Below are 15,611 nucleotides of genomic sequence, written 5' to 3' on the forward strand. Positions count from 1 at the left end.
CCGCCGTAGTCTCAGCTGCATTCTTCATTCTTTCATTCCTAAAGTTTCCCGCACAAATGCAATCAGTGCGTCAACTAGCGCCTTCTCGTGCGCAGCTACAGCTGTGGAGGAATCATCCTCACTATCTCATAATCAGGGAGCGTGGCTACAGGGTGGGCCAGGTCTATGGCGGCTGAGTCAGATTCAGGATCTGATGAGACAGATGAGGTAGGGGAAGGCGGGGGATGCTTTTTGCTAGCCTGCTGCCCAATGGCCACCTCCACCCGGGAAAGAAAGGACTTCAGGACCGCCGTCAGTAGGGATGTAACGATATCAAAATCTCACGGTACGATACAATTTCGATATTAACCTCGCGGTACGATATTTATTGCGATATTGTGGAAAAGCTCACGGTATTGTTAAATAGCTCACGATAGTGTTTGTGATGATCTTGACCACAATATTATGGTCTATAGGCATTATCCTTGGACACTATTTTATTATTAAGCTTTTGAACATTTTCTTTTTGCTATTGGCTAAATTATGTATACCATACCTTTCCTTCTATACTGGTGCAAATGCATTAAGCGAGGCAGGAATGCACTGCTTAGCTATACTTACACTTAATATTTGCCCAAAAGCAATCCAGGCAGGCACCCCATTTTCATTCCACTTTCAAACCCTTACACCCCTGCATTTAAAACACTCCCCTCACGCTCCCACCCTTCTACCTTCTCTCTAAGACACCACATTTTGGGCCTCATGCTCTTGTCCCCACTAGCACCTATGATACCTCTATCAGATTGCTCATGGTCCCTGTTCTCTTAGCACTGTCTTATCTCAATGTGCTTACTCTGTTACTATCCTCTTTCTGTGTAAATCCAGTAAAGTACACCCTTGAGTGGCGTCAGTGTTTTTTTTTTTTCATTTAATTTCTTTACACATTATTAAACTCACCGGCGGTCCGGTGTCACTGTCTTGCTCTTGCCGTGGTGCCTGCCTGGAAGCTGCTCCGCCGAGTCCGCCGCTCTCGTGCGCTGGCTCCGCCTCCGCCCCACAAGCCCGCCCACCCACACTGCTCCAAACCAACTGGCAGCCGCTCGCCTCGGCTCGGCCAATAGCAGACAGTGCAGCATAGAGGTGAGTGACCGTGACAGACAGGAGCCGACGAGACACAGAGACGGCGGCCAGACCAGTCAATGATACTCCGAGACGAGTCCCAGCCGCGGCTGCCAGCCGCAACATTTACTGTGTCTGTGTGTGGCAATTATTTTTTTTTCTTCTAGCGGCCGCTCTGCCACCTGCAACCGTGCACCCACCACGACGATATCGGGCCATGTTAACCACCGCGATACCGCGATAGCGGCAATATGGTTACATCCCTAGCCGTCAGTGCACCCATGGAGGGCTGGGACCCTTAGGGACCTGCAGCTTCTGAGAGGGGGTCAGATGGGGAAACGTGCTCCTAAGACTCCATAAGTAATGAGGGAGACCCCCATGAAAAGTGTCTAGCACCTTAGGGACCTGCAGCTTCTGAGAGGGGGTCAGGTGGGGAAACATGCTCCTAAGACTCCATAAGTAATGAGGGAGACCCCCATGAAAAGTGTCTAACACCGCTATGGGCAACCCCCACCACACCAGTAGCACCACCGGGTCACCAGCAAGCAGAGCACCCCACAACCTGCACCAGAGAGAGGGAGGGACCCCACCAGACTAGCATCGGTCTGCACCAGGAAGCACTGCTCCACTTGCGGTGTCCAAAGGGAAGGAAACAACCCAACAAACATGACCGCTGGCCATAGAAAGACATAGCTACAAAAAAATGTCCGCCACAGGTGGCTCCACGAGGCTCTCAGGGACAGAGGAGAGATCCTTGGCATTTACCCAGCAAGGAGAGGGGGGACTGGACACAGGACCCCAGTAACAGCCAGTGCGCCCCCCTCAGCCTAGAAGCCCAGCCGCTGGCGGCGCACCATGCCCACCGCTACAGTGCAGCACACCAGCCCCAGTCCCTATCTCAACCCACCACGCTACCCCAGATGGGGGGAGAGTGTTGGGTGGGGGGGAACCACCAACAACCGGGGGGGTCTGAGGGAAAGGAGGGGAACCCACAGGTCCGACTGTCCCAGGGAGGGGCCCGCATCCAGCCCAAAAATCTCCAGGTTGAGAGGAGGGATAGCTACTCACCATACCAGGAACCAGGCAGGCAGCGCTCCAGACAAAACCTCCTCACCATCGAAATGGGGGGCTGTCAGCCAGGAGGAATGCTGCGACACAGGGCGAGACTTGGTCATATGTGACCTCGCGAGGCATTTAACTCGCAGGCCAGGCCCTGTCCAGTGAGGCTATGTTGCAGCCAACCTAGCGCGGAGCTCTGGTCTGCGTGCGCTTTCTGGCCAGACTGGGGTGACAACTGGATCTCGATTATCCAGCCCGTCGCCCAGTCCGGCAGTTGATTGTAAATCTCGCAGGAAAAAAAATAGGAGAAAAAAAGCCATTTAAAAGGAAAAAAATTGCCAGGACCAGAGATCCCGGCAGGGAACTAGGTCCTTACTCATGACTAGGCAGTAGAAAAAACTGAAGACCCATAGCAGAGAGGGGGAGTATACCACCTGGGACTGCCCATAGGCATCTTTTTTCTCTCTAGTGTGCTACTCTTGTAGGGGGCGATATAACCCTATGGTTCTGAATAATGGAAAAGCTGTTTCCGTCAATGAACGAAAGAGAAATCCCTTTATTTTAAACTTACCTACACTCAAATTTTAAAAGCCATTTTAAATTCCCATTCCAATGTTTTGAGATACTATAAATTACACTCCCTGTTCCATGTCAATAAATAAAGCCGCTGTTCTCAAGACTTGTCATTGGTCATTTTTATTGTCACTGCTGCTATACTGTAGAATGGTAGCCGGGTTGGCTACATTAATAATGTTTCTTGAGTTATTTCAAATGGAAACATTATCTAAAAGTACATGCACCTAGACACAGTCTAGACCCAGGCTGTGAATAGTTACTATTTGTAAGTAGAAGCCAGAACGAATATTTATACCATAGGATACAATTAAAGGAAAACTGTGTACCTTCAGGTAACTTTCTTGAGTCATGCAGAGATCTGTAAAATAAAATAAGAAATTCATTTTTAGATACCTATTTTTTCCAGATATACACAACATCAATGTAATTGGCCTAGCCAACAAAAGAAAGTTCAACAAATGGATAACTTGTCTATAATGACCAACAAGGCTATATTTTTATTCTCTGGGAAGACTATCTAAGGAATCTGATATGTCATTTTGATAATTTCTCTGCTTCAGGTTATATTTATCTTTTATCCGTGTACGGTACATACATTGCTCTAGTAATTCCTCTTGTACAACCTTCAAAATAAGCAGCTGCAGCCCTCTAGTGGTTGGTGATATGCATAAACTCACTTAAATCTTACAATTTGAAGTATTAATAAAGCACAAACTTTTTTTTTCTTTTAGTTTTAGATAGAGTAAATGCGGGATAAAACCTCTGTCTGTTTTGGAAGCCCATCCTGCTGGCTCATTCCCAGCAAATAATCTCCTGTCACCATGAACGCATATGTGCAGCGTCTGGTAGTTAAAGCCCACTTTTTGCTGCTGAAAACCGTGTTAATTTTGGCAGCAAATTTCGATTTAGTTTTAGTCATAGCCTTTTGACTAAAATGTCATTTTTGACACACAGAAGTGCAACTTTAAAATACAAAAAAATAAAAAAAAACTGTAAGCTCTATTGGCTGTAATGTCATTGCACATATTACCTGAATATATTACCAACATTAAATATTAACAAAAAAAAAATTAAAAAAGCCTTTTTGCTCATTTTTTCTCTTTCAGCAGCTTAGTAGATGCCCCTTACTTATGCTCATTTGGTAGTGCAATACATGTTTAACCTTGAATGTGCTATTATTATTAATACAGGCTCTAGATGGAATTGTGTTACTGATTTAGAAATGGCTAGCAGAGTAGTGTTAATTTTGATGTCAATTTTCGATTTCGTTTTAGGCATAGTCTTTTGACTAAAATGTCATTTTAGTTTTAGTTGCATTTTAGTCTGATGACTAAGATGCCATTTTAGTTTTAGTCACATTTTAGTCATCTGAATTTTTTTTAGTTTTAGTCGTATTTTATAGACTAAAATAGTGTTAATTTAGTCGACAAAATTAATACTGGCTGCAAATCTGCATTATGCAGTTGGCAAGGGGTTAAAATTAGCAGTTTTTTAGCTATATATTTTCTGAATGCAGAGGCGATTGAGAATAAAAAGATGGTAGTTGCAAATATTTTATGTTGCACAATATTTGCACAACTGTTTGTCAAATCTTTATTTTCAGGAAAAATTACACGAAAATGAATTATAGTACAGACAAAAACAATTCCCAACTTTTTTGTACAATTTAAAAGGAAAGGTAGTGTTAAGTAAATGGATATCAAGTGCGTCAAACCTTAAAACTGCATGTGCCCATGAAATGAAGAAAAATTAGTGATTAAAATTTATAGTAGGTGATGCTTTAAATGTCTTTGCTGCTGTGACAGCTAATCACAGCGATCATATGATACAGAAGACACATTGTCTCCCTGGCATTAAAGCCCATCAAAAGGGCCAGCGGGAGGTACTGTTAAGGGGTTATTATGTTTGTAAAAAATGAAAACATTTCTCCAGAAGGGAAGTAGTTAAAAGTGCATCACTTTTAATAATTAGTTGCAGGAACCATATTTTAGGCATCATGCACAGGGCCTAATTGCTAGTATTCAGGTACGTTTAGACATGTTCTGAATGCTCAAATGATGTTTTGTTTTCTGTCTCTATACGCCTCTCTTACGTTAGTTAGCTTGTGTCCATACACATATATGCATTTACAGGCAGGGGCGTTCAGAGGCATTAAAAAAAAATGCTTGTGTTCAGAAGAGGTGCATTTCGTCAGAAAAAATGCCAGACACACCGAAAAGCAACTAAATGGACTTAAACACTAGGCACGTTCAGTGCTTGAGTTTTTTCTTGATTTCAATGGCCAGAACAAGCTATTATTCTGGCCAATGGAATAAATGAATGTTCAAATGCTTGACACGTACAAACGCACTTAAGGTGCTTTTTTTCTGCGCTTTTCTCCTATCAGTGAGACCTTAAGCAGTCATTAAGAAGCCAGCACTTTTTTAGCGCCAGTCTTTGTAAGGCTGACAATACACAGAGTAAACTAAAGCCCCATACACACACGCAGATCGTCGTCATACAAATGTTCATCTTTTCTCCCCGGGATGTCGGTGTCTGTTGAAAAGTGCAAAGACAGCACAAGGACAGCACAAGAATTTTGTCTGCAGACTTCAGCTGACTGCAGAAGTGATGTCATGTAATGGTTAACTTTCCCTGTGTTTTTTATTTTCTGAGCATGCCCAGTCTTGCAAATCTGCGGTCTGTCGGCTGATTTCTGTACTGACAGGCAAACAATTGTCCGTTCTGGTGTCTGCAGACAAAAATTTTCATGTTTGCAAGAAAGACTCTTGTCCGCAGATTGTGTGCAGACATCTGTCGGAGGCACCATACTAACACGCATACAATCGGCAGATCTTTCGTCCGCCGACGTTTGTATGAAGACGATCTGCGTGTGTGTACGGGGCTTTAGGCCAGTTCCTAATGAACCAGCTAACATTTGAGCCATGGGTGGCCCTATCGGTATCCTCCCATCTGACTCTAGAAAATTGCTGGCCGAACAGTGGCTGCATCCAATCAGATGCATGCCGGCTGTGAAAATACAAATGTCAGCAAAAGAGATTCATCCAACCACACTGTTTAGTGTAAATAGGGGAATTGAGTGATTTCTCATGTTCCACTCGCTGTGGTGGAATGAGTAAAATTTTTTACTGTATGGTGAGCTTTTGTCCCCCAATGTTCTCCAGAATTCACTTAATTATTATTATTATTTAGGATTTCCATAGCGCCAGCAGTTTACGCAGTGCTTTACAATGTTAGAGGGAGACAATACAGTTACAATACAATAAAATACAAGAGGATTGAGAGGGCCCTGCTCAGAAGAGCTTACAATCTATACAAGTTCGGGTGATAATTGTCAATGTACAAATACATTTAGGGTACAAAGGTTATGAAAGGCATTAGGTTTTCATGTTAGCTGTGTACATGATAAATGATGTGAAAGTGTGACAGTAACAAAAAGGTACTGGAAACAATAAGAGATCACTGAATTCTTCCTAACAGTTATAACAGAAACAGAAATTGAGGGGAAATTTAAAATGTCACAGTTACCAGAACAGAAGGCAAGGGAAAATCCTTCAATGACAAGTGTTCTGGTGGCAAGAATTAAAAGTGTGGTTGCACTCATTTTAGGAATACTTCCACCCCACATGTTTTTCAGACAAAAAGTCAAAAGCATGCCACAAGGCACAGTGTGGAAAATAATTATTTGATCCCCTGCAGATTTTGTAAGTTTGTCCACTTACATAGAAATGAAGGGTCTATAATTTTTATCATAGGTGTATTTTAAATGATAGAGACAGAATATCAACTAAAAATCCAGAAAAAAACACATGATACAAATGTTATAAATTTAGTTGCAGTTCAGTGAGTAAAACAATTATTTGATCCCCAAGAAAACCATGACTTAGTACTTGTTGGAGAAACCCTTGTTGGCAAGCACAGAGGTAAGATGTTTCTAGTAGTTGGTGACCAGGTTTGCACATATCTCAGGAGGGATTTTGGTCCACTCTTTACAGATCTTCTCTAAATTCTTAAGGTTTCTTGACTGTCGCTTGGCAACTCGAAGTTTCAGCTCAATTTCCTATGGTATTAGTGTCCGAAGACTGGCTAGGCCACTCCATGACCTTAATGTGCTTCTTCTTGAGCCACTCCTTTGTTGCCTTGGCGGTATGTTTTGGGTCATTGTCATGATGAAAGACCCATTCATGACCCATCTTCAGTGTTCTGGCTGAGGAAAGAAGGTTCTCATACATGGCCCTGTCCACTGGCCCCTCAATGCGGCAAAGTCGGCCTGTACCTTTAGCAGAGAAACAGTCCCAAAGCATAATGTTTCCAATTCTGTGCTTGACTGTAGGGATGGTGTTCTTAGGGTCATAGTCAGCATTTTTCTTTAAACATGGTGAGTCCCCCCTCCTCAAGAAGGCACATGTATAGTCATGCCAATGAACATCTAAATAATTCACAGAAGGAAAGTGCTGTGGTCAGAGCAGACCAAAATTGAACTCTTTGGCATTAACTCGACTCGCTGTGTTTGGAGGAAGAGAAATGCTGACTATGACCCTAAGAACACCATTCCTACAGTCAAGCATGGAGGTGGAAACATGATGCTTTGGGGCTGCTTCTTTGGTAAGCTACAGGCCGACTTTGCTGCATCAAAGGGCCAATGGATGGGGCCATGTATTGTAAAACCTTGGATGAGAGCCTTCTTCCCTCAGCAAGAACACTGAAGATGGGTTGTGAATGGGTCTTCCGGCATGCCAATGACCCAAAACATACCACCAAGGCAACAAAGGAGTGGCTCAAGAAAAAGCACAATAAGGTCATGGAGTGGCCTAGCCAGTCTTCAGACCTTAATCCTATAGAAAATGTATGGAGGGAGCTAAAACTTTGATTTGCCAAGTGACACTCAAGTGTGCATGCGACGGTGACATCACCAGTCGCTACAGATGTAAATATCTCCTAAACAGTGCACATTTAGGAGATATTCACTGTACCTACAGGCAAGTACAAATGGAAAAGCAGAGGTAATACCACTTTAATGTACTGTTTATTACAAAAAATATAATACATGTATGGGAAAGCCTATAAAACCAGATACAGTGAATTAAAAAAAAAGTCAAAAGTTCCCTTAACATTCCTCCACATATCAAGGAAAATTATTTTTGTGAATGAAAACATTTTATCATTGAAAAGCAAGCTGAGAAATGGAGAAAAATCCCAGAACCTCTGACACCAAGAACGCTACATGATCTCTCCGGAGATCCATATGAATGAAGACTAAAGTGGCAGTCAACCCATCAGATAGCACAAACCCATTCTGCAATCTTCCAACCTTGTGACTGTATAGTGAGATCATGGAAAGAGGTGTGTCCTGTAATCAGGCCAGTTGGATGAGATACTGCTGATCAAAAGAGTAGCTTTCCACTAAACATTAAAGGCAGTTAAAGCTAAACTGTAAATTTGTTTAGAACAGCAAACCAGAAGCTTATTTTCACAAATATGAAGGGGACATTTCTGCTGAGACTAGGGCCGGCCATAGACCGAGGGAATTTCTTGCAAGGTGGCAGGATCAACTTGGATACATTCAGCCTGCCCATACATTGTTCGAATCTTGGCTGGTTACTGCTGAACCAGGTGAGATTTGAACTGTCTATGGCTGGCTTAATAAACATGCATGCAAATGATTTGGCTTCATGATTAGGACAGTTTTATTTAAACTGGAACTCCACGCCCCCCGTTTTGATTAGAACTGGGCAGTGTAGGTCCTATGGCAGGTTTTATTGTTGGCTGTGTCCCTATTGATGAGATGTCCCCTCTACTGATGTCCCATCAGCACCAGGGCACTGCTGCACAATTACTTTTCTACAGGTATTGTTGAGAATCCACTAAAAATCCCATGAAATTGTCACCAGTCCCTAGTGGATTTTCATGCATGTATGAAAAATATATTTCAGAGAAGAGGAAATAGTATTTTAAAGTAACACTAAACTAATTTTTTTGATAAATAAAAAAAATGCTATATATTTAAATATAAGTAGAATGTACCTTCTATCTCTCTTCGTCGTTTCATCTCTCAAATGCAAGCTTAGGCCAGTGATCTAAAAAATATTCAAGCAACTAGACAGGCATGATGGCCAAGCAGCGTGTCAACAATGGTAGCCCAGGTAGTTCTCCCTGCACATTATCTTGTAAATTGAAAGCTACTACTCCCATCTTTAAAAAATATATGAAGCTGGGGTATAAGCATCTTTAAAGTTTCACAAGCCCCATTATTTTATATTCTCTTGGTGGACCTTAAGCATCTGTCCTTTTCTCTTTTATTAAAGTAGCCACAGTCTGGCATAATGCAAAGCAAGACTCTGGCGGTGTAGTTGAGATCTCAGGTGGCACTTCCCCCTGCTGGAATTCCAGAAACATGTTAGAAATTAGAAAGTGTGATCATGCCCTGCACCAAGCAACTCAACAGTAAATGCCTTTTGGGTGAATCCATCTACTACATTTACTGTATCTAATGTAAAAAAAATATATACATATATATATATATATATATATATATATATATATATACACATATATTAAGTTGCTTCATATGGTGCATTAGTTAAAAATAACATTATAAATAACTAAATGAAAACAAATGAAAAGATCAGTGAGTAAAACAACACATCATGCTGTTGTGAATAGTCTATGGCCTGAGGAATTGTATTGTACATTGGATTGGGAATCAGGTTAACTACTTCTGTTTTGCTCTCCAGTTTCCTTGAAGTTAAACATTGACGTGGCTTGTGATTCCAATTTGGCAGAGAAGTTTAAAAGTCAACGCCTTCTCTCTGGCTATGGGACCCAATCCAAGTAGAGTAAAGGTTTCTACTTTACATAAGCTGGTTTTGCTAGTACTGCAGTAGTCTAACAGAATTCATGCACCCAATATTTAATTCCCAAATTTCCATAAGTCAACTGGTCAGACAAAAGTATTTTATTTTTATTTGCCTTCCCATCAAAAACAAAAAAGGGTGGTTATTAGGAAGTGGATTTTGACCCCTAAAATTATATTTTTCTGACCCCTAAAATTATCTTTTTTGTAACCTGTAAGCACATATGTGCTCATATTTATAGTCTGAAAGCATCTATAACATCTTACCACTTCATTGCTCAAACTTAATTAAATACCTAGAAAAAAAGCATTTTTCCTCTTAAAATCCATATACCTCTGATCTCTATAGGTATAGGATTCCTGATACCTAATGGCAGTCAGGGTGCCATTTTCTAGCCTGTAGAGTTCTGTGCGTCCATAGATATGCCTCCTCAGACCATCACTGACCCACCACCTAACCGGTAATGCTAAACAGTGTTACAGGCAGCATAACGTTCTCCATGGCTTCTCCATACTCTTTCATGTCTGTCACATGCGCTCAGGGTAAACCTGCTCTCATATGTGAAAAGCGCAGGGAGCCAGTGGCGGACCTGCCAATTATGGTGTTCATTGGCAAATGTCATTTGAGCTCCATGGTGTCGGGCAGTGAGCACAGGGCCCACTAGTGGATGTTGGGTCCTCAAGCCACCCTCATGAAGTCTGTTTCTGATTGTTTGGTTAGAGACATTCACACCAGTGGCCAGCTGGAGGTAATTTTGTAGGGCTCTGGCAGCGTTCATCCTGTTCCTCCTTGCACAAAGAAGCAGATACCGGTCCTGCTGATGGGTTTAGGACCTTCTACGGCCCTGTCCAGCTCTCCTAGAGTAACTGCCTGTCTCCTGGAATCCCCTCCATGCTCTTGAGACTGTGCTGGGAGACACAGTACACCTTCTGGCAATGGTACGTATTGATGTGCCACCCTGGAGGAGTTGGACTGCCTGTGCAACCTCTAAAGGGTCCAGGTATCGCCTCATGCTACCAGTAGAGACACTGACCCTAGCCAAATGCAAAACTAGTGTAAAACAGGCAGAAAAGATGAGTAGGGAATAAAATTTAATTGGCCACCGCTTGTAAAACCTTTCCTGTTTTGGAGGTCACCTCACTGTTGCCCGTCTAGTGAACCTGTTGTTAATTTCATTAACACCAAAGCAGCTGAAACTGATTAACAACCCCCTCTGCTACATAAATGACCAGATCAATATCCCAGGAGTTTACTTGACTTGATGCTAAAGTCCAGGAAATACAAAAGTTCAGTAAAAAAATAAACTTGAGGTAATTTTAGGAAACATAAACGCAATTACCTGTTTTTTTGGTAAAATATAAAAGATGAGGTTGCGCTGAGTAAATAGATACCCAACATGTCAAATCTTAACCACTTGCGGACCTCCCACTGTACATTTACTGCGTCAGGACGGCCGCTCTGCGCAAGATCACATACCTAGTACGAGATCTGATACTTCTGGGTTTGGGGGCGCACACGTGCACCACCTGCAAACAGCTTCCTTTGTGACCACACACAGCGGGAGCCCAGCGGCAGGTACCGTGGACTAGATGTCCGCAGGCACCCATCACATTACACAGGACACAGGCAGAATGACAATCTGCCTATGTAAAAAGGCAGATTGTCGATCTGTCAGCAGGGAAGGCTTTGATCCTGTGTTTTTGCATAGCAGGAACACAGATCTTTGCCTTTTCTTAGTCAAAGCACCTCCCGCACAGTAGGTAAGCACAACCTAGGCACACAGTTAACCCTTTGATTGCCCCTGATGTTAACCCCTTTTTTGCCAGTGTCATTAGTATTTCTTAGCACTGATCACTGCATTAGTGTCACTGGTCCCCAAAAAGTGTCAGTTAGGTGTCTGATTTGTCTGCTGCAATATCAAAGTCCCGCTATAAGTCTCTGATCACCGCCATTACTAGTAAAAAATCTCATAGTTTTTAGACGCTATAACTTTTGCAAAAACCAATCAATACACGCTTATTGGGATTTATTTTACCAAAAATATGTAGAAAAGCTATACATATTGGCCTAAATTAATGAAGAAATTAAATTTTTACATTTTCTTATTGGATATGTTTTATAGCAGAAATTTTAAAAAATTCCATTGATGGACACAGCTTTCCCATTAATCAGAACCATAGGGTTATACAGACGGCATGTGTGTGCCAAAGAGGACCGGCACCTCAGCCGCAGTCTTAGCTGCATCCTCCATTCCTAAAGTTTACCGCACAAATGCAATCAGTGGGTCAACTAGCGCCTTCTCGTTCCCAGCTACAGGTGTGGAGGAATCATTCTCACTATCTGATAATCAGGGAGCGTGGCCGCAGACCTCGCAAGGTGAGCCACGTCCATGGCGGCTGAGTGATAGTCAGGATCTAATGAGACAGACAAGGCAGGGGAAGGTTGGGAGATGCTTTTTGCTAGCCCGCCACCCAAAGGCCACCTCCACCAGGGAAAGAAAGGACTCCAGGACCACTGTCAGTGTACCCATAGAGGGCTATGACCCCTTGGGACCCAGAGATCAAGAGAGGTGATACTGTCTGGTTACAAGGACCAGCAATCCCAGCAGGTATCTAGGTCCTTACTTATGACTAGGCAGAAAAAAAACTGAAGACCTATAGCAGAAAGGGGGAGTATACCACCTGGGACTGCCCATAGGCATAGCCAAGTCTTTTTTTCTGCCTAGTGTCCTACTCCTGTAGGGGACAATATAATCTCATGGTTCTGAATAATGGAGAAGCCGTGCCCGTCAATGAACGAAAGAGAAATATAATTTATATTTTTTTTTTCAAAATGGTGTCTTTTTTTGTTCATAGCACAGCACCTCATTAAATATCACCAAAAGAAAGCTCTTTTTGTGGAAAAAAAGGTCAAAAAGTTTATTTGGGTACAGTGTCGCACGACTGCGCAATTGTCAGTTAAAGTAACGCAGTGCTGTATCGCAAAAGATGGCCTGGTTATGAATGGGGGTAAACCTTTCTGGAGGACAAATGGTTAAACTTGTATGCGCCCATGACATGTTGAGATACTTCAGTATCCTATATTTTCCATAGGCAATGCTTTCGAAGCCCCTACAGGTCATCAGTTTAATGTTCCGCAGGAGCTCTGGGGCTAATAGTATTTCTCCCACTCCAGCGTATGCGGTGATATGTAAAATGTGTATTGCAATCAATGTTTTCTAGCATAGTCGTCCCCGAAAATGTGCGTGTATGTAGAGGTTGGGGGAGGGTCTCAAACTTTTTTGGGGGGGGGGGGGTCTGCATTGAATTTTTCCCAGGCCATACAGGTTGGGAAAACTGACATGGGGATGTAAAATATCACTTCCGGATCAGAAAGAAGGCGGAGAGAAAAGTGCACGCATGTCCACTGGGCTCCCTTCCCTGAACATTAATGATTGCCTTTGATGAACATACATACTCATTATCACACACTAGGAGAATTGAAATGGCCCAATTACTGTAAGCTATGCTTGAAATCAACAGAATCACTTTCTATTATCAGGCTTTTTACGGCCAGTCTAAATCTAAATGCAATTTTGTATATTTTGTTGTCTAGGATTGTTGAAGCACAGCTGCCATCAACGATATTATGGGATCGATTATAAAAAGTATACAAAATATTTTGCTACTTTGTTCCATCTTATTCGTTTCATTTTATTTCATGCATTCCATGAATGTTTCTTAGTAGACAACAATATGATACATGCACAGGTTGATACATTGAAAGTCAGGAGAAAATTGTTAAACCTCCAGCACAACGTTTTGATTAAAGTGGTTCTAAAGTCTCAAGGGTTTTTACATTCATGTATTCTATGCATGAAGGTAAAAAAACCTGTGTGCAGCAGCCTAGGTTCACACTGAGGCCAAATTAAAAACTTTCAGCTGAACTCAAACTGTTCAACGATTTCAAACTGGCATTTTCAGTCCGACTTCGGGTGCGATTTCACAGACATCTGTGCGAGTTCCTACACAGATGTCTATTGAAATCGCCCCGAAGTTGCCAAAAGTAGTACAAAAACTACTTTTGGGAATCGGTGCGGTGCTGCAAAGTCAGTGTCACACCGATTTGGACGGTACCATTGCCGGCAATTGGCCTTAAATTTTGAAATACGATTTGACCAATAGTGGGCTAATAATTACCTGAGCCCCCTCTCCATCCAGCGATGTCAACAAGAGTCTTGCCTCTCCATGGAATCGCACTCCTGATTGGCTATTGGCAGCAGCAGGAGCCATTGGATCCCGCTGCTTTCATACACAGCCAGTGAGCCAATCAGGAGACAGGGGATGCGGGGCCAAACCACAGCTCTGTATGTGAATGGACTCATTCCCAAAAGGAGGAAGGAGCCAGGAGTGCCTTCGGGGACCCGAGAAGAGGAGGCCACTCTGCACGCGCAAAACCACTGCACAAAACAGGCAAGATGTTTATTATTTTCATGAAATAAAAATGAAAGCTTAAGGGTCCTTTCACATGGCCGCTCCGTGTGTCCGCAAATCATCCCATCCGTTTGCGGATGATTTGCGGACATAATGTAAGTGAATGGCACTGCGGGTGTCAGCAGAATACCATCTGCTGACATCCGATTTTCCTCCTTTCAGTTTTGTTCCGTTTTTACGAATGGAACAGAACCCCATTTTTTCTTCCGTGTAAAAAACGGAGAGGAAGGAAAATCGGATGTCAGAGTTGTCATCCGCAGTGGCATATACTTACATTATGTCCGCATATCATCCGCAAACGGATGGGATGATATGCGGGCACACGGAGCGGATGACAGAAATGTCATCCACTCCGTGGAAAAAAAAAAAAAAAAAGTCCCGCAGCGGACCTTTCACACGGAGCGGCCGTGTGAAAGGACCCTTACAATCACTTTAAAGCCTACCTAAATCTAAAACCAAAATCTAATATACAGGTGCATCTCATAAAATTAGAATATCATGAAAAAAAAAGGATTTTTAATACAGAAATGTTGGCTTACTGAAAAGTATGTCCATGTACACTATAGTATGCACTCAATACTTGGTCGGGGCTTCTTTTGCATGAATTACTGCATCAATGTAGCATGGCATGGAGGCGATCAGCCTGTGGCACTACTGAGGTATTATGGAAGCCCAGGTTGCTTTGATATCGGCTTTGAGATCATCTGCATTGTTGAGTCTGGTGTCTCTCTCTCTTGGCAATACCCAAAAAACTCTCTATGGGGCTCAGGTGAGGCAAGTTTGCTGGCCAATCAGGCACAGCGATACCATGTTTATTAAACCAGGTATTGGTACTTTTGGCAGTGTGGGCAGGTGCCAAGTCTTGCTGTAAAATGAAATCAGCATATCCATAAAGCTGGTCAGTGGAGAGAAGCATGAAGTGCTCAAGAATTTCATAGAAGAGGGCTGTGCTGACTTTGAACTTGATAAAACACAGTGAACCAACACCAGTGGGTGAAATGGCTCCTCAAATCATCATTGTGGAAACTTGACACTGGACCTCATGCAACTTGGATTCTGTGCAAAATTTTCCACAGTTCGTGATGATTTAGGGAGTTATGTCATCTGCTGGTGTTGCTCTACTGTATTTTATCAAGTCCAAAGTCAGCTCGTCCCTCTACCAGGAAATTCTAAAGCACTTCATGCTTCCCTCTGCTGACCAGCTTTCTAGAGATGCTGATTTCATTTTCAAGCAGGACTTGGCACCTGCCCACACTGCCAAATGTACCAATACCTGGTTTAATGATCATGGTATCACCGTGCTTGATTGGCCAGCAAACTCGCCTGACCTAAACCCCAAAGAGAATCTGTGGGTTATTGGCAAGAGGAAGATGAGAGACACCAGACCCAACAATGCAGACGAGCTGAAAGCTGCTCTCAAAGCAACCTGGGCTTCCCTAACACCTCTGCAGTGCAACAAGGCTTATCGCCTCCATGCCACGCCACAGTGATACTGTATTAAAAGAAAGAAAAGAACTGTATTGTATGAAAAGAAAGAAATGCTTAAAATATA

General features: G+C 42.7%; 1 protein-coding gene across 1 annotated transcript in view; it reads right to left on the reverse strand.

Annotated features, from left to right (window-relative positions):
- Positions 1-15,611, reverse strand: part of PIGL (phosphatidylinositol glycan anchor biosynthesis class L) — a 275,149-nt gene that overhangs the window by 26,965 nt on the left and 232,573 nt on the right. The window contains exon 5 of the mRNA XM_082247317.1: positions 3,060-3,091. Coding sequence (XP_082103443.1) covers positions 3,060-3,091 — 32 coding nt within the window. The remainder of the gene's footprint in view (positions 1-3,059; positions 3,092-15,611) is intronic.

Source organism: Pelophylax lessonae, assembly GCF_965119305.1.
Source record: "Pelophylax lessonae genome assembly, chromosome: 2".
Lineage (NCBI taxonomy): Eukaryota > Metazoa > Chordata > Amphibia > Anura > Ranidae > Pelophylax > Pelophylax lessonae.